This window comes from Triticum dicoccoides, chromosome 7B (genome assembly GCF_002162155.2).
Source record: "Triticum dicoccoides isolate Atlit2015 ecotype Zavitan chromosome 7B, WEW_v2.0, whole genome shotgun sequence".
Taxonomy (NCBI): Eukaryota; Viridiplantae; Streptophyta; class Magnoliopsida; order Poales; family Poaceae; genus Triticum; species Triticum dicoccoides.
The window spans coordinates 658763831-658788471 of NC_041393.1; the positions used below are offsets into that span (position 1 = coordinate 658763831).

General features: G+C 43.0%; 1 protein-coding gene and 1 long non-coding RNA gene across 2 annotated transcripts; one reads left to right on the plus strand and one right to left on the minus strand.

Moving 5' to 3' along the window:
• Positions 1-5880: 5880 nt before the first annotated feature.
• LOC119341465 lies at positions 5881-6685 on the minus strand. The gene is made up of 3 exons (XR_005165109.1): positions 6647-6685; positions 6136-6358; positions 5881-5996 (listed from the first exon to the last, which is right to left on the minus strand). It is a non-coding gene; the product is annotated as an uncharacterized LOC119341465 (long non-coding RNA).
• A 9356-nt stretch (positions 6686-16041) lies between these two features.
• On the plus strand, positions 16042-20492 carry LOC119335197 (serine/threonine-protein kinase RIPK-like). The gene is made up of 5 exons (XM_037607363.1): positions 16042-16667; positions 16978-17113; positions 18608-18744; positions 19633-19756; positions 19842-20492. Exons 1-5 carry the CDS (start codon positions 16248-16250, stop codon positions 20354-20356), a joined length of 1332 nt encoding a protein of 443 aa, XP_037463260.1. The 5' UTR covers positions 16042-16247; the 3' UTR covers positions 20357-20492.
• Positions 20493-24641: the final 4149 nt, after the last annotated feature.

The window sequence follows — 24641 nt, forward strand, 5'->3', positions numbered from 1 at the left end:
TAAAAACGCATTGATGAACGTTTATATGGACACATAAAGTCTCTCTCCCGTTGGTTTTTTAAGAAATACAATCCATTATCCCTAAATTTAATGCTAACTATGCAGCGGCACAGTTCCTTGACCCGACCAATTGTGGATCATACGAACCGGTGTTTTCTCCGTTGCAAAGCACACATGTTATGCTAGGGAGCATGGGTGTGGTGATGGTGCATGCACCAAGTGTAGTTGAGACAAGAACCTACCATCATTACAAGTCCGCATAATTACAAGTTGGCACGAAAAAGGGGCTCTCGATACGACGTGCTAGAGTATGATGACCAAGCTCATCACCTTGGATTGATCATGTTCTGTATGATTATGCGCACAACAAGACCATCATCAACAATGGTGGCGAAGGGAAGAAGTGGTAATGCATATGGGTTAGTAGGGATGTGCAAGGATCTGTTTCTCCCATTGCAACGCACGGGCATATTTTGCTAGTCTCTCCCTAATAATAAAGTACGGATTGGATCTTCGGGTTCACCGTCACAATACGCTTTCTTTCTATGAATTTACGCTTTCAGTTTGAATTTAAAATATATAAGCGAGGTGGTACTAATTCAGGGAATCACGCGAGCACGTATTTGACACAGGGAGCTCCTACTCGGCACATTAAGCGTCGGTTAGCCCTTTTGGCGCTCGCGCGCGCAGCCTAACGGGCCGGCCCAGCAGCTACTTCTAAAAGTAGAAGTGAAAAGGAAAATTAACCATGGAAAATATACACTAGAGCTGGGATTCGAACCCACATGGTTTTGTTAAACTTGCTTCTCCCCGCACAACAACCACCGCGCCAAAGGCCACTGTGTGTTGTAGGATACGAAAACAACACTATTGAATACTTCGCATATTGTACCCATATAAAGAACTCGCTACCTGCTCTACCTACGTGTGTTCAGCTAACCACTAGGGCCGGCCCATTTTTTTTTTAGAGAACATATGATTTTTTTAAAGAAAAATGAAACCTCATAAATTTCAGAAAAAGTTCATGAACATGCATAAAAACATCGCCCTATTCAAGAGAAGCCCAATGATTTTAAAAACAAAGTTCGTCAATTTACAAAAATAGTTCACAAAAAATTTAAAAAAGTTCATCAAAATTTGAAAAAAAAAATTCACCAATTTGAAAAAAGTTCATCAACTTAAGAAAGTAGTTCACAAAAAATTAAAAAATGTTCATCAAAAATTTGAAAAAAATTTCATCAATTTGCAAAAAAAGTTCATCCAATTTGAAAAAAAGTTCATTGAATTTGAAAAAAGTTCAAAGATTTTGAAAAGGATTCATCGATTTTGAAACAAAATAATCAATTTTTAAAAGTAATTCACAAAAATTATTAAAAGTTCATAGATTTGAAAGAAAAGTTCATCAATTTTAGAAAAATCATTGAATTTGAGAATGTTCACGTATTTAAGAAAAAAACGAAGTCAGTGAGGGAAAGAAACCAGGAAGAAGAAGAAACAAAAAATGTAAAAAAGAAAAGAAAAAAGGAAAAAAAGAAAAGAAACGAATAAAGCAAAGCAAGAGTTGAATATTATCAGATCGTATTGTGTCTCGTGGTGGTTATACTATCGAACATCTATCCGGCAGGTCTGTGGTTCGAGTTGCAACGACGGCTCCCTTCTTTTTTGCGGAATAGAGTATGCAGTAACGGGCCGGCCCAGTACGGGGTGCTGCAGGCGCCCGTTTGCAGAATACACGTTAACAGGCGCCTGCAGCGCCAAATAGGATTTGCCTTTGACGCATTCTGCGTCAAAAAGACGTCTGTTCGCATAGGAATCGCGCGACTGGGCCGACCAATTTGGATTGACCTTGCGCAGAGGTCGGGTGACAAATGCATAAAAAGAAAGAGTTGAATATTATCAGATCATATTGTGTGTCGTGGTGGTTATACTATCAAACATCAATCCAACAGGTCTGTGGTTCGAGTCGCAACGACGGCTCCCTTCTTTCTTGCGGAATAGAGTACGCAGTAACGGGCCGGCCCAATACGGGGTGCTGCAGGTGCCCGTTTGCAGAATACACGTTAACGGGCGCCTGTAGCGCCAAATAGGATTTGCTTTTGACGCATTCTGCGTCAAAAAGACGTCCGTTCGCATAGGAATCGAGCGACTGGGCCGGCCCATTTGGATTGACCTCGCGCGAGAGGTCGGGCGACAAATGCATAAAAAGAAAAAAGCGAGCCACCTGGGATTCAAACTGTGGACCTCCACTTTATTCACCCGACAAGCTAGCCACCGCACCAACTAAAGCTTTTGTGACATACCTGTGGGGCGAATACAAATGAACTGAAAACCGAAATACATGCATATTTTTTCTACAATATATATTTTCATGGCAGCCGATTTCAAAGAGTTTATTCATCCCATCATGCCTGGCGTTGTGTCGTGGAATGAGAGGGGGTCTTGAGCAATTGGATTAGGGAAGTGTGGGTTTTTTTTTTCACCCGATGCAACGCACGGGCGGTTGTGCTAGTAATAATAAAGCACGGATTGACTCCGTGGGTTCACCGTCACAATGCGTTTTCTTTTTATGTCATAATACGCTTTCAGTTTTTTTCATCTATATTATTTTCGCTATCCGAGATGGTACTATTTATAAATGCACGTCCGTATATATATTATCACTAGTAAACATGCCCGTGCGTTGCAACGGGCCCGATAAATACGGCTCAAGACCCCCACAATTCAACATCTTCTATTTCAATACGGTGTCCCACCCGTGTCACCACTTGTCTTAGTCCCTCACCGACACCGTGTCACCACTTTTCTTAGTCCCTCACCACCGGCGATTACCGCAGTGTCCTCTAATCACAACATGTCTCGACTTCGTCAATCCCAGCCATTGCGACACACATGTCATTAACGTGCAATCACAATGGAATGTTTAAAACATTAAAAACTAATCTTGTCGAGCTGGACATGAGGATCGCTCTCCGCAAGCTATTCCCTACACTTGGTCTCACGCATCCCGCTACAGTGACAACATGGAGGCCGTCGTGGAAAGTAGCACCCTGAGTAGGGTGTCATTGGCGGCCATCGCAGTGCTTCACTACCATGAGCGGGATCAAGGACTTGGGTTGTGGAGGGTCACTCAAAGTCTGATCTGTTGTGCATTGTTGATGGGTGCCAACGGCCGAACCGGGGATTGGTCATCACACTCTAGCACGCGGCTTTCATGAGCCCCTTCCTACACCGACTTGTAATTATGAAAATTTATAATGACGGTGGGCTTCGCCCTAGTCTCATCTAGCAGAAGACCCGTGTGTTGCTATAGGCAAAAGGTGAAAAATATCTCCGCATGCACCATCGAAAGCGTCAAAATCATCTACTTTTTGCCTCTTTGTTGACCATTATGCGGTTCACCGATCTAAGCTCCATCCTGCGGAGACACGATGTTGAGTGAGAGGATGCATCAATGTCGACGGTCGGGCATGCACCTCCCGCAAAAGTGAATTGGAAGTAGATGGCATGCAAGGGTAGGTTGACGACAGCAGCTGGCAGAAACTTCGAATATGGAGCAAGGATAAATAGACAATCAAGTCATGGTCTCCTTTTCTCTCTTATTACTAACTAACTAATTCAAATTTTTTTACATTTATCAAAAAAACATCTTAAGAAACAAATACCCTTTCCTATTGATTTTAGCTCTAAAGCTTTTTGTTGCCTCAAACTCACTGACCTATATTGAACCATTCAATATATAGCACACCCTTTTTTAGGGAGCGGATATATACTCCTAGAGTCTATGCCTCCATTTTTCTATGGTTCTCATTGACTGATAACTACACATCAAGTGCACCTTGATACTGGTAGCAACTGGTCGCGCACTCCCACACTCGCTTTTTTATTATAGGGCCAAGATGATACGATCGAAAATAATTCAAGCCCTATATCTGCACAACAAGATGTAACAGAACATCCTTTCATTTCATTGATCAAAGCATATTTGTAATCACTCAATTCATAGTTTTGAACATGTCAATGGCAGGACTGACACGTCCAACAATCATACATATGTTGTCAACTCTCCGCTTCGATGGCGGTGGCTAGGTCAACCTAGGTGCTAGGTGAGGAGACCATCATACGCAGTGCCAGTTCCTAGAGGGCATCCGAGGAGGCCGGAGAGGCTTGCCTCGGGCAGGAGCCTAGAGACGTCGTCCCATGCCCGGCAACGCCAGCCACTGCATTTCCTCGCTTGACAACTCGGCATTCTTTAAACAGCCTGAAATAATTCATAGTGTCATTAAAGACTGAAGTAAAGTTTGATTTAAAAGTTTCTTCAGTGCTATATTTACCACTAGTATGAGTAAACCTTAGCAATAAATTAATATGGTCGGTAAGATACATATGATTTTTCAGTAAGAATTCACCCTTCCAAAGCACGAAACTTGCAGATTGCCACCCATCTTCAGTCACACTTGAGACCAGAGAGACTGAAATTGAAGGCGCTGGAATAGACCTCATCTTCCTGGAGGTAAGAGTTATTCAAGAGCTCACTTGCAGGAAGTCTTTCATCTACAGGAGCTAGACAGATTTCTATGAAATTCTACTTGTGTTCCTGACTCTAAGTTATACCTACTGAAGTATTTTAGCAGTAAACATTATGTTAGCGTCAGACTTACATAGTTGCTTTCGAAGAGCAAAAAGTTTAACGCAGCTGTATTAGCAGGTCAAAAGTAACACCCGTTAACTCCATAATCCTAAATCTCAAGAAAAGACTCACCAAAAAAAGAAATAACATGTAATAAACTGTTACCAGGAGTCCAGCATCGAGGACATCGCCTTTTGAAGAACAAATGCCAAGTGTATGTGAGCTAAATATACTTATACAGATCTAGGGGATACGATGAGACTATGCTTCCAAGCACAGAAAGAAGTACATGATCGGCAATGGCACAAACAAATCTGCACATAGTAAATAATCTGATACAGTATAGACTATACACCAAGGGAAAGCGGAACAAAGCGATTCACAAAATGTACAAACTTTACTCTACAGACTCTGCAGGCTATAAAATCAGAACATATATATACTCAGGTGCAGATTCTTCAAAATAACTTCAATTGGTTGCACCTTTTCTCAGATCAAATACAAATAGTAGCTGCATTTGTGTAGAACAAAGAATGAAGCATTCATAGCTTAGTTGCCCTTTGCTTCAGTTAAACAATACGTGCTAGCTTGCTTGATGGTTGTGCCCAAAAAATCCAGAGTGAACAACTCTGAACCTGGCTCTAGCTAAAAGAACAAAATCATTGGCTTAGGTAAGCTTTACTCAGGTTGCTTGATGGTTGTGCCCCAAAAATTCAGTCAATAACTCTGAACCTGACTCTAGCTAAATTACAGACACTGTGACATGAGTAGCAACCTGAGTAAAGCTTACCTAAAAGAATAACATCACAGAGGCCTCTCACCAAGGACCCGGGAAGCATGCGTAAAACTGATGCTCCTTTCCATAGGAGAAATATAAGTGAACTGACAATCAACTATTCTAGTCATCCATGCTTATATATAGTATAAAAATATGGTGAGTTCAGAAATTAATCTTTTCTTTAAAACTAAACAAAGAAGGAAAAGAAACATACATGTGCGACCGATCGAATAGGGAAGACATGGCATAATTGTTGTATGCATGTACCCAGCAGTGGGCGTTTCAGGCACCCTGCAGGTAATTTTGTTGGACACTTATCCATTAACAGGAGCATCAACAATGGTACGGAGCAGGAACCGTGGCTATGAACAGACCTTGCAATGAATCTCGGTGGAGGCAGCGTCGAGCGCAGAGATTGCGCATGTGACCGCAGACGATGTGAGCACGGCCCAGTTGCAGTGATGTAGGGAGGATGCGAAGGGCAGCGGTGTGCTGCTGGATTGACAGAAGAGGCTGCGAAGGGGATTGGAATACCCAAGCAACTCATTGTATTGCCAGTGAAGCGTTCTAGTGCCATAAAGTCTAATGCGCCTGCATTTTAACACAATGGTTGTTAGTACACGACTAAAATAAATTTTTAAACAAAGTAACCTGAGAGTGTATCCACAGTAAATAGAATAGGTATATTTTCACAGATCCGTAGCTGTCAGAAAAACACAATGTCACACACCTTTGACACTTTGCTTTTTCCATTGATGCAATAATGTCGCCAGACCATATAGTCGCCGATCTTCACTGTTCCATCAGGACTATTTATGAATATATTGTCACACTTTAAGTCGCTATGTATATTCGTTGGCGCCGGACTCTAATGATATTCCAGCCCTGTCAATATCTGTATTGGCCATCGTCTCATAGCTTTCATACCCACTTTCTTGTGCTTCCTACAGAACCTGGTCATTGTTTCAAATTTCAGCAATCAAAATGTATTGAATAGAAGGGCGATAAGAGTGAAATCTATCTGTGGTTAATTTTCTAGATGCATTTAAGATGTGCGGCCAATCCCAATCTAATTTCCTTTGCACAAGAACAGACTCCGGTGTAGTTAATACGACACCAAATTAATAAGTACGTCAACTTGTAAACAAAATGGGTAATCCATAATAGAAACAGGCGAAGTATTACGAACGCTCCCCGGTAGGAAGAGACATATGAGTTGTGCTAAAGAAAAAGGGACATACTGCCTCGCATGCGAGATGTGCAGGGCTCTGTGATGATGTTAACGGTATTCTTGTTCTCACCAACCCATTAGGCGAACAACTCCTGAATGTTCTTGTCCCTCGGCGTCTTCAACAGCTGGATCTCCATACTCATTTGTTCTATCTTCTCTGAGGAACTCATGACAGAATCTTCAATCTATGTTTAGCTCCATGTCACCTCATCACCCTCCAGCATATCGAAGGTTTAATAGCTATTGGCACAATATACATTAAGGAACACGTCGTGAGCAATTTCCAGTCTTACATGGCCACTGATAAATTCCAACCCAAAAACGGAACTGAAATGTTTAAACTTGATTAAAAAAACTGGGGTTTATTATAGGCTATAGGTTTGAATTTGGAGTCTAGCAGGCATACTAATAATGCAGCAAAGCGAATCAGATGAGCAAAATTAAATACGTTTTCCATGAATTTGTTGAGGTTCACTAAAAGCATGAAATTCATCAGTGGATATTGTAGAATTCAAGCATGAAAGGTCGCACTTCATAGATGATTGGCTGAAAACAAACGTGTGAAATCACACTCTAGACAATGGTCAATGACACAGATACGTAGAAAAAACATCAGATAGTTCAATTGAAAGATACACTGTGTTGGCCACGGGCGCCTCATGGCTTGGCTCGGCTTGTTCGCCTCCTCCAGAAGCAGGAGGACCTCGCCCAGGCGGGCGTTGCTCCAGTACGCACCTATGCCCGGCTTGGGAGCCCGTGGCCTCGGCGGACCTAGGACGCGCAGGATCCACGACTGCGCTCCCGTACGCTCCTACGCCCGGGTTGGGAATCGGGAGCTCATGGCCTCGCTGGAGTTTCGTCCAGGCTGCGGGGGCACGCATACAGGGCCCATCTCCGTCGAGCACAACCAGTGCATCCGCTTGCGGTCCAGCGCGGCAACCCGCGTTGGTCCGGAGGCGGTGCTCCGGTAGCCGGCCGGCGTGGGGTGGCGGTCCGGCATGGAGATCCAACGACCATGGCTTCCGCTTCCTGTGAAGGGGGGGGAGAGGGATGTGAGAAATAGAACCAGAGGAAGGGAGGGAAGAAGGAGAGGAGGGCAGGGCGGCGCGTTGGTCCGGCGGCGGCGCTCCGATGGCCGGCCGGGGCGGGGCGGCGATCTGGCATGGAGGTCCAGGGCCATGGCTTCCGCTTCCTGCGAAGGAGAGAGAGAGGGGGATGTGAGAAATAGAACAAAAGGGAGGGGAAGGAAGAAGGAGAGGAGGGCATGGCGGCGCGTTGGTCCGGTAGCGGAGCTCCGGTGGGCGGCGGCGCGGGGCGGCAGGGAGGCACGGGCGCGAGCCGCCCGCGCGTGGAGGCGCTGGTTGCGGTCGGCGGCGGCGGACACGGGCAAATGCGGCAGGGTGTTTTTTGTCAAAACGGTTTTATCAGATCCACTTAAACAGGACTGCGGGTTTATTTCAAAGAAACAGAGGGGCTTTTTCGCAAAAACACCGACGACGGACGGGCAGAAGCGATCCGTGCTTTATTAGTACTAGCAAAAAGGCCCGTGCGTTGCATCGGGAGAAAAAATGGCAAACACTCTTAATTTACAAAAAATATTCTATAATCTGAGAATATGTAGCTATTTCTTAAATATATGAAGAGTTAAAAAGGTTGTTAAAAAGATACATGATTTTTTAATCTTAAAAAGAGATTTTTTTTTGTCTGGAAAAGAACATTTTTTATGGTCTCATGTTGACGCAGGTACTTGTGCCCCTTATTTCACCACTATTTCTTTCATACATGTCATAGGTATTGGTCCCTGTTTCATCACCATTTATTTCTTATCAAACTTGCCTTCTATTTTATTTTTTGTCATGCATGCCTTCTTTTTACTTTTTTCATGCACGTCCTCTTTTTTTCATCTTATATATAGGAGAATACCGCAACATCCCATCTTTATCGGATCTCCTCTACATTTTTCTTTTATTTATTTTATAGCGGACATCCCATCTTTATTTAGTCTTTTTATTTCTTGTCATGCATGTCCTTATTTATTGGTGTCTCTAACAAATTTATCTTCAATTTGATGTCTAATCCTGATTTTGCTGAGGTGTTCATCCCTCTCTCCTCCCTCTCCCTCTCTCTCTCTCTCTCTCTCTCTCTCTCTCTCTCTCGCGCGCGCGCGATGAGAAATCTGTTGTTTTACTTGCGACATTTTTCAGAGGTATGCATGTGTAGTAATCGATGTTTTATTTTCTGTATATAGTTATAGTGGGGTGTTTATTTGCAATCAGGATCGCCGCCATTATGAAAAAATGGATTTTGCCCTATAAATTATAAGTTTGCTTCCACACATTTAGATTCCACACATTTTTCTAATAAAATTTCATATATAATATGTTAAAATCAAAGTTACGGTTTAAAAGATACAAATAATTTAGAAAATCATTTGGTTTGACTCAAATATATATTCCAAAACAATATTTAAAAATAATTAATTGGTAAAAATAATCTCATATTCATATTCTACATATTTTTCTAATCAAATTTCATATATAATATGTTCAAATCGGAGTTACGGTTTAAAAGATATTGATAATTTTAAAAAGCATTTGTTTGACTTAAATATGATCCGCGGATGAATTACCTAAAACATCAGGGGGGTTTCGAAAAATGTAAAATAACGGTTCGGGTGTGACTTAAATCCGGACAGCGGGTTGATTTCAAGAAAAAACATGGACTTTTGTGTAAAATACGAAAATAACGATTCGTTTTAACTTAAAACAGGACTGCAGGTTGAATTCTCTGAAATAGAGGGACTTTTCTAAAAACATGCCATGACGGACGAAAGAAACCCAATTTGCTTTATTATTATAGCAAAAGGGCCCGTGCGTTGCAACGGGAGAAAAAAATTCATAATTTTAAATGGTCATGATCACATTTCGTTGCATCACCGAGATACAATATCTCTCTCAATTTCTCGAAATCATGAACATTTTGAAATTATGAACAATTTGTTAAACTCATCACATATTTGAAATCGCAAACAACATACTATTACAAATTTCTGAACATTTTCTACAATCAAGAACATTTTTTCAATTTATGAATATTTTTTGCTATTTACAAACATTTTTTAGAAATTGTGAACATTTTTAAGCAATTTTTCTGAACTGGCAAACATTCTATAATCGATGAAAATATTTAGAAATTGGGTGGAATAGTTATTGAATTTGACGAACTTTTTTTGATTTAGCGAACATTTTTGGAAATGCCCGTGCCTTGCAACGGAAAAAAACTATCAAGTTATACATGTGTGGTAGATATAAAAAAGTATGAATCAAATTCACAAAGTATATACAAATCATGTCATGATGCGATAAGACACTTTTAAAATGTAATTTCAAAAACGAACAATATGATGCTCATCAAGACTTGATTTTTTAAGGCGTCACAACAAAATATTTTGTGGCTGAGCAAACTGCATTGACGGACCCTGCATGAGCTATACTGATAAATAAAGTGTCTCGTCTGGACTTAGCGTAGCGGTGTTTACCATAACCACTATTGTGATATGAAAATAAGCATAACTGTGTATGGAAGCAAAATAGACATTTAGTCATTTTAATATAGCTTACAAAAACAAACCCTTAGAAAGTTATGTCAATTTTGTTGGGTTCAGCGTTGTACAAAACACGGAAACCCTTTTTTACCCAACGCGAAGGACTAAATAAAATCATAAAACGAGCTATATAGATCTCCTAATAAAACCTTTATGGAACCTACAATTAGTTTTGTTCATTATTTACGGATGTGTTTTAATTTTTGTGAACATTTTCTAAAAGCTGATGGACATGATTTTTAAATTCCTGAATATGCTTTGAATATTGGCTCATTTAAAAAAATCATGAACATTTTTTATTTCATGAAATCATTAGAAATCGTGATTTGTTTATAATTTGTGAGCAATTTTTTAAGTCATGAACATTTTTTGATTTTTAGAATATTTTTTAAATTCACAAACAGTTTACCATTTTCCTACTTTTTTTCAGAACTCGCAATTGTTTGATATTTTGGAAATCCGAAATTAATTTTGAGATAAAAAACCAAAACAGAAATAAAAAAGTAAAAAGAAATAAAAAATAGGGGGCGCCATCAATCCGAAATTTATTTTTAGGGAAAAAACAAAATAGAAATAAAAAAAAGATATAGAAAACAGGGGGCGCCACGACCCGCACATGGGCTGGCCCATTACTGCGCTTGGTAAAAAGAAAGAGAAAAAGCGTGAGAACCAGGGATTGAACCCTGGTCTCCTGTGTGGAGCATCGTTGCCTCAGCCATCGCGCTGCTCATGCATTGGTGCTATTATATCGTATCCACCTTTAATAACAGAATCCTGGAGCGATATTAGAAATTAAAAACGAATCGTTTTTGCCACTTACAGGTGGCATTGGTGGGTAATTATTGCCAACTTCAAGGGCATTTTTAATGACGGACGGGCAGAAGCACTATTTGCTTTATTAGTAAATAAGGTAAAGATAAAGATAGGGAAAAGATTGATCGGTTGTTCGTCCGTCGGCTCTCAGCCCGTAGAATCCAGACGAGACACGGCAGCCGACCTGCTGCAGTGCCGGCCCAGGCAATTCAGAGAGAGGCAACAAAAAAAAATCACTGGTTCTAGGAATCAAACTCTCCTCGACTTCTGTTACATCCTTGATGGCTATGTCCAACCGAGCCAGGTCATTATTGCGTACAAAAACTGATTCAAACTGTCATCAAATAGTACCACCTCGCTTTGTTATGTACCATCATACCAATTTATATACGCCATTGAATTCAAATTTGCAAGCAGCCTCCGGCGTACATGGACCAATAGGAGAGACATCTTCCAGATGAAAATAAAGATAGCGAGGGCATATCCACCCACCTCTGCAGCATGCCAGCAGCAGCTCATGTCGGAGCATCATCAGGGCCGCCGTCACGGCAACCTCGCAACAGCAACCGTCGGAGCATCATCAGGGCCGCCGTCACGGCAACCTCGCAACAGCAACCGTCGTCATCGTGCCTGGCCGTCGAAGTATCAAACAGGTCACCGTCGCAGCTGTAGCAGCATCCGCCTGTGAGCCAGAGGACACGCGTCGTTCGCACGGGATGCTTTTTTGATCAGGACACATGGTGGAAACATATATGTCTCGACGCCCAATGAAATAAGAGAGTGTTTTTTATACACCCAACTCGATGTAACCACGATGCATCCATGCAAAAAAATATAGCAAATTATTTTAAAAAATTCTGAAACTTTGGGGGAGTGGTCATCAACAAATGTTATGGGCACTTACAAAGTTTTGTGGTCAAATAACATTCGAGGAGCTCTGAACAAAAATGAAAAAATTACAAAATATGCTTGCGTGGATGCGCCGTGAGTGCACCGAGTTGGGGTTCAACCACTAAATAAGTAAATTATCTTCTGGAGCTGCTTATCCCGATTTATAGTGTGCAAAATAAATCATCGACGTTAAAACATAGGCATTTACATGTCATGGCCACAAAGTCTTTAGTTGTTCTCAATAAAGTTGTTGTTCCGAATGAGGAACAAGATGCCATGTTTGATGTCTCTGAAAATGGTCATCTTGAAGGTGATACGGGGAACATGGCATCTACAAACCAATCTACAACGTCGTACTAAACTCTGTTGGACAAAAAAATGATGTATATAGCATTGCTCATACTTTAATATCATGTTTTCGCTTTCTAAATTACCTCAAAGAAAAGTATGATACTCTAGCATGCAAACAACATATATACTTATGTCCAGCGGAATTAAATTTATTAATAAGTAGCTACATATGCTCTATTTAAAGTATACATGCAGGCAAGCAATTTTGATGGCAGTCTCGAGTCATGGATACTAAGGAAAAAAAGAAGGAAAAGAGATAGAGAGCAGTATGCACGAATGACCAATGAAGAAAATTAGGAAACACCGAAAAGGCTTCGTGAAGCCTATCAACTAAAAAGTAACTAAATATTCACCCCAATTGCAAAAAAAAAAACACAAGGAAGGAAGAAATATTGAAACATGAAACCAACATAGAAGATCAAAAAGTGTGCATGGAAAAGGCAGAAATACACAAATATGCAAGCAGAACAAAAGAAAGCTAGAATAGAGCTAACTACAGCTAACCGTGAATTGAGACTTCATATTAAAGTCAGACTAAAAACATCATGCGTGCTCTTACTTAAAAAAACTTTGAATTAGTACTAAACTCTTGAAGAATGCTCTTTAAATTCAAGAAAAAATGCACTCAACCATGCACCCTTCTCTCCACAACCACTGCCCGTCTAACCCGTAGCAACGCACGGAAATGTTTCCTAGTTAATAATAAAGCACGGATTCACCCTCACGTGATTTTGGTAATTAGACCCGCAGTACTTGAAACAAGTCAGTCGAACCGGTACGGTCGAGATAAAAAAAACACCCTGACGACCCTGCCTCCCAATCCTATATCCGCCTCCATCACGCCGCCGCCTCCTGCCACGACCCCGCCGCCGCGCGCTGCTAGCCCAACCCCCGCCGCCACTCCCCCACCCCCACCCCCATCCCCTCGCATGGTTTCCATGGTTGGATCTGCCGGCCACCCGGTCGATTTTGCCTTAAACGCGAACGTGAGCTCGTGGGCGCCGCTGCATCTGCTCCGAAGGAAGGAGCCGGAGATGGCGCTGCTGGAGGCCGTGATTTGGGGAAGATGGCGGGGAGTATGACGAGGTCGGGGAGGAGACGTTGGAAGGATGGACGCGGGAGTCATGCCACCACAAACGACGAGTCAAGCCGCACGGGCACGCGACCACCGTGTCTCCCGTCAATCCTGTCGCCCATGAGAGGGACTAATGCGACCATGAGTTCATGTCCATGTGCTGGCGGTGGAGGAGGCGGAGGACGGCTCAACTCGAGGTGGCTCATCCTTGCGTCAGGGTCGTCGACGGGGATCAATTGACCACCGGCATGCAGCGGCTCAGGTCCGGACTGCTGCGCAGCCATGGGGCCATGGCCAGGCGGATCCACAACCCCTGGGTCAACGAGAGCGTCGTCCTAGACATCTACTCCTTCAACACGCTGATCCGGGGCTGCGGGCAGGTGATCTGGAGCGTGCACGGAAGGTGTTCGATGGTCCATTCTTTGGGCAGTTATAAAGAAAAGTGTGGATTATGCTATTCTCTGTTCCGATTCTTGCACCTGTTGGTTTTTTACTTTCAGAGCTCTGGAAAATATGAGATGGTATGTGTCTTCTTTTCTGGTAAAAGTACTTTAAGCTGGCACCGTATCATTGCTACAATGAACAAAGGTTGTATTTTTTACATTGATTGGTACGCAAATAGTTGTCTTAGCTGATCACGTGATGCGTATGTATGCTTTCACTTAACCTTGCTCATGTTTGTCTGTTATTCTTTCCTAGCGGTATCTGATTATGGTTTGCTGCTTGCCCCTATGCTATGCTACAGAACTTACCTAACATGCAGAAACCTGGATGCAGGAAGGGCTCTGCGGCGATCAAGGGATTGGGTAAATTAATTTTCTATCAATTTTTGTTTCCGGTCTCTTCTTGCCTGCATGAATTAGTCCTTGTTCACTCTGCTTTCTGTTCTCTCTCTACAGAGCAGCGAAAAAGAAAATGAAGGAACAGATGGATGATTTTCAGGTATTGTTTTCAACTGGAAATGTCCAAATTGACATGTATGTGATGATTTTCCTCCTCTGCCTGTGAATAAATGTTCCCTCTAATCTTTTCTTTAGATACATACACAAAAAGTTAAAACCAGTCCTTATTTCTGTTTACTACTACGGCTATTTGATTTGATATACCTTCATAGAGCAGCAGCAGGGAGAAACCACTCTACTTTGCCATGTCTATGAGCCATCCAGGCTAGAACCCATAGGAATTCTGAACATCTAGCAGGGTGCAAGTTACTTCGCTAATGCTTATATGTTCTAGAAAGTAAAAGAAAGATACTACTCAACTATGTTTTTGCCAATTGTCTTATGGGCTTTGAGTAACTTTACACAAATGTTTCTTAACCATTGTGGTAGATTATTGATAGTATGCTATCAGCCTGATATCTCTGAACATAGAATAGTATAATGTGTGTTATTCAGTGTTGTTTCCCTCTGATGCAGGTAATGAGAGAATCAATCGGGCATGAGTACCGGGAAGTCGTTGAAAGAAGGGTATTCACTGTAACTGGTAATCGCCTTGATGAAGAGGCATAGTGGCAACATTTTTTCTTCTATGGTTAAATTTGTGCTTTTTTTCTTTCTATTGTTTTTCTTTCTTATAGTGTGCCTCCTTTATAACTTTGGAACCTGGAGACAATTGATGGTTTAATCGAGACATGAAGAATCATGCGGATGACAAAATTAACTACACATTTGAGGCTTTTTTTTGTTACCAAAAAATAATATTATGTGCAAACAATCAAAACATCTTTCCAAAAAAATATAATCAGGTGCAAACAATCAAAACATGTATGCTCATATTTCTAAATAAAATAAAATTAACTACACATTTAAGTTTTTGTTTTATTTTTCCTACAAACATAGTCATATTTCAGGTACAATGACCAAGGAAGATCATATAAAAAATAAAATTTCATTTTAGAAAATTAAATAAACTAACAATGAGATTTTGAATATTCCTAAGAAAAAATGAATATAGGGTCTCACCTAAAAGAAATATTAGCCTGTTAGATTTCATCAATTTAATTTAAAATTGTTACAGTAGGATAACGTTTTAAAATTTGAAATTTTGTTATTAATGTCATGAAATGAGATTTGGCATAGTAAAAATCTCTTATTCTAAGCAGGAAGGGTACAATTCAAGCTACAAAATCCACACTAGCAGTAGATACTCTGTAGCTATCAATCCATGTACAAAACAATGCATGCCTTTGTAACTTTTTCTGGCACTATTAAACTTGAACAGGAAATTAAGCTTTATTAATATTTCATATTCACGGTTTATGCTATTAGTGCTTCTCCACTGTGTTCAAATGGTGGGCGTGTACCTGTGTGGGGACTTGAACCTTGTTTTTAAGATTGAGGCTTTTTCTTTCGTTGCAACGCACGGGCATTTGTGCTAGTATACATATATATAGGGTCCAACTCTTTCTCAACTAGGGGTATGAGACTAAACTTTAGCACCACCCATCACTTGCAATTTTCCCTTGGGCCACTTTAAGATATCAAAAATTATTAATGGGCCAAGCCCATTTATTTCTAACCATCACCGGTCCGTAGCTTTGACGAGTCAACGGTCAGTGGAGCGACATGTCACCCGAGCTGCAAGTCAAACGCCTCAACGCGGCAAGAGTCGAACTAGTACTAGAAGAAGACGTCCATGTATTCGGCGGTAGGTGAGTAAAAGGCTCGTACGGTCGTCTCTCCACACGGCCGGCCACACGGGCTCTTCATCTTCCTCTTCCTCATCAGCTAGCATTTTCTTCCTTGCTACAAATACTCCTCGCGTGGGCTCTCTCGATCCAATCCCATCTTCCGATCCACCCAACACTTTGAAGCTCACAATCAAGTCGATCACGACTCACAATCAAGGTCAAGCAAAAGCTTCGTTGCCAGCAGGATGCCGAGGGCGTCCAAGAAGAAGCAGCGGTCGGCGTGGGGCTCCCTCCTGGGCAGCTGCCTGGGCGGGGGCGGCGGGAAGACGGGGAAGCAGGTCCGCCCCGGCCCTGGCCCGAGGAAGCGCGAGTCGTCGGCGGCAGCGGGGGCCGGGCAGCGGCTGTCGTTCACGGACGTGATGAGCGCGGCGTCGGAGCAGGAGCTGTCGGTGTCGCTGGTGGGCTCGAACCTCCACGTGTTCACGGTGGCGGAGCTCAAGGCGGCGACGCAGGGTTTCCTGGACGACAACTTCCTGGGCGAGGGCGGGTTCGGCCCCGTCTACAAGGGCGCCGTCGACGACAAGGTCAAGCCGGGGCTCAAGGCGCAGCCCATCGCCGTCAAGCTCTGGGACCCCCAGGGCGCCCAGGGCCATAAGGAGTGGCTGGTGCGTGCGTGCCCACCGCGTAGCGTGATGGGGTTAACAACCAAAAATGCTACACTTACGTAAAAGTCTACGTACAGTTACGTAATTAGCCTAACTATTAATCCCTCCGCCCCGCTTATTCCAACTGGGTGGGGCCCCTCTCATAATTTCCTCCAACTGAAAAAAGCCACCTAAGCCATTAGGTTACTTTACGTTTGATTACTAAGTAGGTGTAGCATTGCTCGTTAACAACCTAGTAGATGTGTACGTGTGATGCACACAGCCATGCATGGATGGATTTGACCGATTGGTGCTGGTTGCTTTGGTGCAGTCGGAGGTGATCTTCCTTGGGCAGCTCCGGCACACGAACCTCGTGAAGCTCATCGGCTACTGCTGCGAGGACGAGAACCGGCTGCTCGTCTACGAGTACATGGCCAAAGGCAGCCTCGAGAACCATCTCTTCAAAAGTAAGCAACCTACTTATTCGTTTCACTTGTCTATATTACTTACTTTTTTTTAGAGTACTAAAATGCCCATGTGCATGATCATGCCCGTGTGCATGATCCGTCCGAAAGACGGATCGATAATTTTTCATGGTATTTTGTTAGTTGCTAATTTGCCAATTAGTATTTAGTAGTGCTAAAACTTCAACTATATATATTGAAGACTTGCACATGCGTTGCAAATAGAAATGTTGATTGCATGCTGCACTTCAACCAAGTAATTCAAGCCCCGCAAAATAAAAAACCAAGTAATTCAATAAAACTGTTTAAAAAAGTAATTCAATAAAAGAAGATCCATATTGCAGCTATAGCTAAACTACTCCAATCAGCATTCTTTACTTTAACCACGAGCACGACTATGTTACATTTAGTAAGACCGACATAAGTATATTGATCTTGATTAACTAACCAAACTGCTCCACGCACGATTTTTGCGCCCGATCTGTGCACGACGTGAAGATCCAGCGGCTAGTGGCCTTCTCAGTCATATGCATGTCTGGCTGGATTCAACTTTGTTTGTGAATCGTGCAAGAATATGTCGTGTGCATAGCACTTCTCATTAACTACTCTCCCTGCATTAGGTGGAAGATGTGTGTGCACGCTCGTTCCAGCAACGTGTGCTGCATGCCGCCGTTAAAAACTACAGCTAGCTGCGTACACATGCCGTGTGGCGTGTGCCATATTATATTACCAGCGTCGACGTCAGCACCGGCCGCTGACTACCACTCCATGAATTCTAGCTGTAGCTATATATATAGCTGCTTCTACAGCGAGTTCTTTCTCTCCTTTTTACGGGAAATACAGATAAGGATGTAGCTGCTTTCAGCAATCAATCTAGGACTAATTAACCAGAAAGAAGAGGAAAAACTTCCTTCTGAGGGTTTACACACGAGCTAGTTGACCAGTCCGACGTTACTACCCTGTTGACTTCGTTGGCCCATCTGAACTTCCGTCTGACCTCTATAGAACAGACGACAGGCGTGCATTTCCTGTGGGCGGGTGGGAACTGATAGGCCCAGTTGTTGCCGTCGACCCAGACCTTTCTTTTCAACAACGAGCTTTCAACCTTCACGTCGATTTTTACCAGAGGAACTGCCACAAGTTAAGTTAAACTAGACTTTTAGCTGTTTGCAAAAACTTAAAAAGAACCTCAACAAAAACTGCGCTCTGATCACACTTGCACATCACAGTTTGGATTATTTCATTACAAAATTATTATTGTTCGGTTGTTTTACGATAGCTAACCACTCATGCCGAATGATGACCAAAATATTACTATAGTTGTACATGATGTGGTGATGATTAGTCATCATCTCGATAAATAAAGATCGAGCGCATTGACTCTAATCATGATGTGATGACGCCTATGTGCATTCGAACTAACTTGGCATATCTACACAAGCGTCGCAGAAATATCAAACTTTCACACCGACCCTGAATTTGGTGCTTGTTTGGCAGAGTTTCCTCCTGTTCTGTCGTGGTCAACCCGGCTGAACATCGCGGTGGGCGCCGCCAAGGGCCTCGCCTTCCTTCATGACGCAGAGAAGCCCGTCATATATCGCGACTTCAAGGCATCCAACATCTTACTCGATCCGGTAATGAATTTTTGCTTAACAATTTATTTTGTTTTTGGCCGGGGAACAGTTTATTTTATTTCATACATTCATATATTTAAATCCAATTAGTACACATATATCATATACTCCCTCTCGTTCCATAATATAAGAGCGTTTTTGACACTACAAAAACGCTTTTATATTAGGGGACGGAGGGAGTACTATATTATATATGCCCAATTATTGTTGGTACGTCATTCTGATGCTAGCTTCCACCCCGTTTTCTGATGCCAAGGGCTTCACGCAAATGACGAGCTCGTCAAAAGCTGAAAACCTTGAAGTTGGTAGGCATTAGCTGGATTTTGACTTGGTGAACACACATATATACTGACAAATATGGGCGAGTAGTATGCATTATATTAATTAATTAGTCCTACTAGTAGTGTGCTTCTGACTACTTTCCATGGGGGCATGCGTACGACTTTTCAACTCAAGAAGAATAACTAAAAGAAAGCGAGAACGTTGATCAAGCTGTTTAGCCCTTGTATTTGTCAAAGCTTGCTTTTCTGATTAAGACATGCAATTACTAATCAATTCAGGTAACCAACGCAGACTCTCTTCTTTACAAATAGACAATAAGAAAGGAAACAAATTGGAAGGCCCCATCAAAACAGCACTCAAGTCATTTTATTGTCGAAAAAGCAATTCAGTTGTTTAATTTACGCGCCCAACGACTCCTGTTTTAGAAAGTTGAGAGAAGGCCTATTCAAAAGAATGCACTCTAACCAAATTTCATCGTTACCGCCTGTTTAGAACCCGTACGTCATAACCAACAACTTTCCAGAGTTTGTGTCGATGGAGCTCATTAGTGCACGGTAGGTACATGATTGCGATGTGGTACTGAAATGGCTGAACTTTGTCCTCCAGGACTACAAGGCGAAGCTATCTGATTTTGGCCTTGCGAAGGATGGACCGGAAGGCGACGAGACCCATGTCTCGACACGTGTCATGGGCACCCATGGCTACGCCGCACCAGAGTACATCCTAACTGGTATACTCTCTCTCTCTATCTCTCTCTCTCTCATGCATGCAAAAAAGTTTCAACTTCTAACAGTTCATTTGGTTTTATTTTCTAGGTCACCTCACAGCGAAAAGCGATGTTTACAGCTTTGGTGTCGTTCTTCTGGAGATTCTCACTGGAAGACGAGCCGTGGACAAGACCCGGCCTAGTAGGGAGCACCATCTAGTCCAACACATGCGGTCGTGGCTCAAAGACCCTGAAAAGCTAGGAAAAATCATGGACCCTGCGTTGGAGGGTAAGTATGCCACCACGGCAGCTCATAAGGCAGCCCTAGTGGCATACCAGTGCCTGAGTGGCAGCCCAAAGAGCAGGCCGGACATGTCGAAGGTCGTGGAAGACCTAGAACTGCTACTCAACCTCGTGGATGATGTTCCCGGTGAGCCGGTGATGCATGTAGCTTCACAAGATGACACTAGGAAGGAAAGAACAAGAAGAAGAAATGGAGAGAGGGAGAGCAGTAACGAGGGTCACCGGAATAAAGCCAAGCCTCCGAAGAAGACCGTTAGAGGGAGGGGGAACCAAAGCGAGGAGCTTTGGGAGTGGAACACGCCCAGAGAAGGGAAGATCTAGTGTAATAGCAGGACACTTTCTTTGGTGGAACGTGGATGTACATGTTGATGGTTGCACACTAGTTTTGATTGGGGGGAGGGGGTCCCCCTTCCCTAATTCGTTAATTTTTTTAGTCGTTATTGGCTTGGACTGGTTTTACCGTACTACTCCTTCTATAAAAAATAAAGATTATTTAGATCACTATATTACTGATCTAAACAATCTTATATTTTTTTACAGAGGGAGTATCATTTTCAATAGTGAGATCCATTGCCACCTTTGCCTCCTCCCCAAGAAAAGCTTAGGGTTCCTTTGCCTCCTGCCCGCGCCGCCGCCGACCCGCCTCGTCTCCGGTGGCCTTAGGGCCATGGCGGCGCGGTGGATCCCAGCCCTTGCCGATGGGAGGGCTCCATTTTTAGATGTTTCTTCAAGTTTTTGTTAGGGTTTATGTCCTGCTTAGAAAGACGAGATGCGGGCGGCTCCCTGAAGATGGGATAACGTCTTCCCCGCCTAGCCCCTGTTCCGGTGGTGTGTCTAGTATCGTCGATAGGCGTGTGGAGGTGTGTCTCCGGCGGATCTATCCTTGATGGATTTTCTCGGATTTGGTCGTAGTTCGTCTATGTTTGTGTTTCTTCAGGTTGGATCCTTCCGGTCTACGTTACTCTTCATTGGCGGCGGTTGCTGTTCTGATGCGCTGGTCCTATCGGGCCTTAGGACGATGACTTCCCAATTGTCTACTACAACAAATTTTGCCCGACTACGGCGAGGGAGGCGCGATGACGACAGCGCGCCTTCGGCTCGCCTCAGTGCTTGTAGTCACTACTAGGGAAAACCCTAGTAGTAGTGCTTGAAATATGCTAGTAGTAGCGCTGGTAGCAGCGCTACTGCTATCGCGCTACAGCTAACATGTAGCAGTAGCGATGTTTGCCCAGCGCTACTGCTATACCTAGTTAGCAGTAGCGCGGGTTCTTGAAAAGTGCTGCTGATAGTAGTAAGTAGCAATAGCGTTTCTTTTGAAAAGCGCTACTGCTTATTTTCCTGTATCTTTTAAATTGCAGCTTATTTCCGCTGTATTTGTATCGGTTTTATATACAATATTTTCATCATATGATTTTATCACTACTACATGTTGCCTCCACTTGGACCTAATCAACATTCCATTTCACCCACTATTGTATATACTAACTAATCATCATCATAGTCATTACCACCGGTATAGTCATAGTGTAGCACATCATTATCTTCAAACTCATTCTAGCTAGCTAATCACTACCAACACTGGGTACGGTAGCTATATAATCACCACCAACACTAGCTAGTAATAATCATCATAGTAATTATCACCAACACTAGCTATTTAATCATCATAGCCATAGTGTAGCACATCATCATCTTCAAACTCATTCTAGCTAACTAATCACTCATGCTGCTCTCTCTCTCTCAGGTAAAATAGCATAGAACATGTGTAACACTCCTGCTTCGTCATATTGGAGAATGCAGACGAATCTGTCTCCTAATTGTGGGTTGCGCTTCTAATTGCTGCCCCCTAGTACTTCTCTGCGCTCATTCACAATTTTATTCCAGTCTTTGACTATTAAGACTTGCTCTCTTTTAGAAATCGTGAATGCACTGATGTGCATTGTAGGTCGTATGCTAACCATGGAGATGAGACCTTTAGCCTCGATCCACTGAGGCATAACTATCATCGGGAGTCCCTGTTGAAGAACACCGTAGTAACATACTTAGCAATGAAGTTTAGCTTAAAAAATAATGTATGCAAAAGATGCACAAAGGAAAAATAGTAAAAATTTTACCATCTTTCCTAAATAGATGTGACCATAGTTTAGTACGAACACTATTGGTCACACGTTTTCAGTACTAAGATTTTCAAATCCAGAAAAATAATTTGTCTTCACAGTACGAAGATCCTCAAGTCACTACTAGGGAAAAGGCTAGCAGCAGCGCGGGTTTTAGATGTGTCAGTAGCGCGGGTACCCGCGCTACTAATAAGACGCTACAGCTAACTCATAGCAGTAGCGCGTGCGCACCCGCGCTACTGATACACAAGTGTAGCAGCAGCGCGGTTAGGTGAAGCTCGCTACTGCTAGTAGCGCTAGCGCTCTTTGGTTGGACGCGCTACTGCTACTGTGGCGCTGCTGCTAACTTTTATACACTCGCTACTGCTAATTTAAGTAGTTTTTTTGGCATATTTGTTTTGTATTTGAACAGGCTTTGTAGAAGAATCTTTAGCACATAGAAATATCATCATGATACACATACAAATGCCTGCGAGACCACAAATGTAATCATAGCATGTACATACAAATAGTCTCATCATAATCATCATCCAACACAAAGTGATATCTTGTCATCATCTCGAAAATAGCGATACATGCAAGTCTCGAATACTTGCAACTACAACAACGTCATCCATCTAAACAAAGGTATACGCAAGAAGTGCTATCACTATGAGTGAGAGCGGAACTATGCAGTACATGAGGTGGCGGTTACGAGTCCTCTCTCGCACTAGCGTGAACCTCAAGTAACTAGCTTCTCCTTCTTGTCTACTTTTGAAGCCTTTATGGCTGGCGCCCGTGAACCCATTCACTTGTGTCTGACACTCATGCCACTCGTTGTACACCCTCGGAACCTTCCCTTTGTACACGACATAGCATTTCCATCTCGCCATCAAGAAACTAGGTACCTGTTAGAGATGCATGTTCATGAAGAGGATGTACAATCATATATATGCAACAAACTATACTAGAGCAACACCGAAAAAGAAAGGGTTAGCAACTAGATGCAACATATACAGTACACAAATTAATTAACTAGAGGTACGCAGGTCATCGTACGCAAACTAACAAAGTAGCGTTACGCAAGTTTGGCAGGGACCATGGACGATCACAAAGTTTCATCGCTACAAAAAGTATACAAGTTCAACCGACACATATCATCATCATCGGCATCATAAATCACTAGAAGTTCCATCCTTCCATATCATCGAGGACGAACCCTAGCTTCTTGAACGGCGTGAGGTCTAGACGTTGCATGCCTATGCGAGTTCGGACGTCAGCTCGTGATATAGGGCCGTGGTGGAACATCCCCTTCTCATCGATGACTTCTTTCATGATGATCGTCGCAATGTCGCTTTGGATGCGAAAGAAGTCATCTCTAAGTTTATAATTCGCTTCTCCATGAGATTCTAGCCACTTGTGGATATGATCATCATTTCTGCTGTTAATGCGAAGCTTTTGGTGATCCGTGTTGAACTGAATCATGAGATGGACGATGTAGAATCCATCCTTCTTGCTTGGTTTTGGGACATGGATGCATGAGAAGTTAGTTTTATGCGCGAAACCCATCTTCTTGTCCCTTTGTTTCTTGATATGCACGTGGCCACCTCTAAAGCTGAAGCCTTGGAGAGCATCATCTAGAATATTCATTATGTGGGTGTAGTCCTTTTTCTCGTAGTCTCTGGAAGGGTCAAAATACACGGCGTGGGAGACTTGCGGGTAAAGAACGATAAGGACGGCGTGCCCGTTGCTGCGGGGAAAAGACACCTCAAATTATTCCCCATATGAGAGAGAAGGAATGATTGAAATGTACGAAAGGGTTGTCCGGAACTGACTTACTTTGGATGATAAGGCACGAGGACAATTTCCCGGTCCTTATTCTGTACCATGAAGTTTTGGAGGTACTCCCTAGCAGTTTCACGCTCAAAGTCGCCGAGACTCAAGAAAGACTCGTGCATGTAGTACGGATCCGCCACACAGATTTGCGAGACTTCTTCACTCTTCATGACGGAGCTCATATGTAGCGCAAAAAGGCAGACGATAGTAAAATCAAGCCGCCTTGTTAGAAACATCTCAAAGATATGGTCAAACCGCAGGAAGAACACCTTCGCGGGCCGTGTGTCGACGTAGCACTTCCCCTCAGGCACACGAGCCGCGTATGTCGGATATCCTGGATCCTTTGAGGCTAGTAGGCTTTTCTCAGTCGATAGCACATGGTCGTGCAGTCTCCTGAGATCCCCTGATAGTGCCTCCAGCGGTTTCGGCGGTAGCATCGGCTCGCACGTGAGATGGAACATGACCGCACCTTTCACGGGTACACGCTCTTCAGAATGTATCGTCTGGCTGCTGTGTGCTCTGGCTTGTTTGGAGGCAGTTACCTTCCCCGATCTCTTCCTCTCCTTTTTCTTGGGCACACCTTCCAGACCCTTCCTTAACCCCTGCCCAAGTGTTCCCGGGCTAAGTACTGAACGACCCTCGCGCCCGGCTAGTTGAGCCTGTGTTGAGGCGGC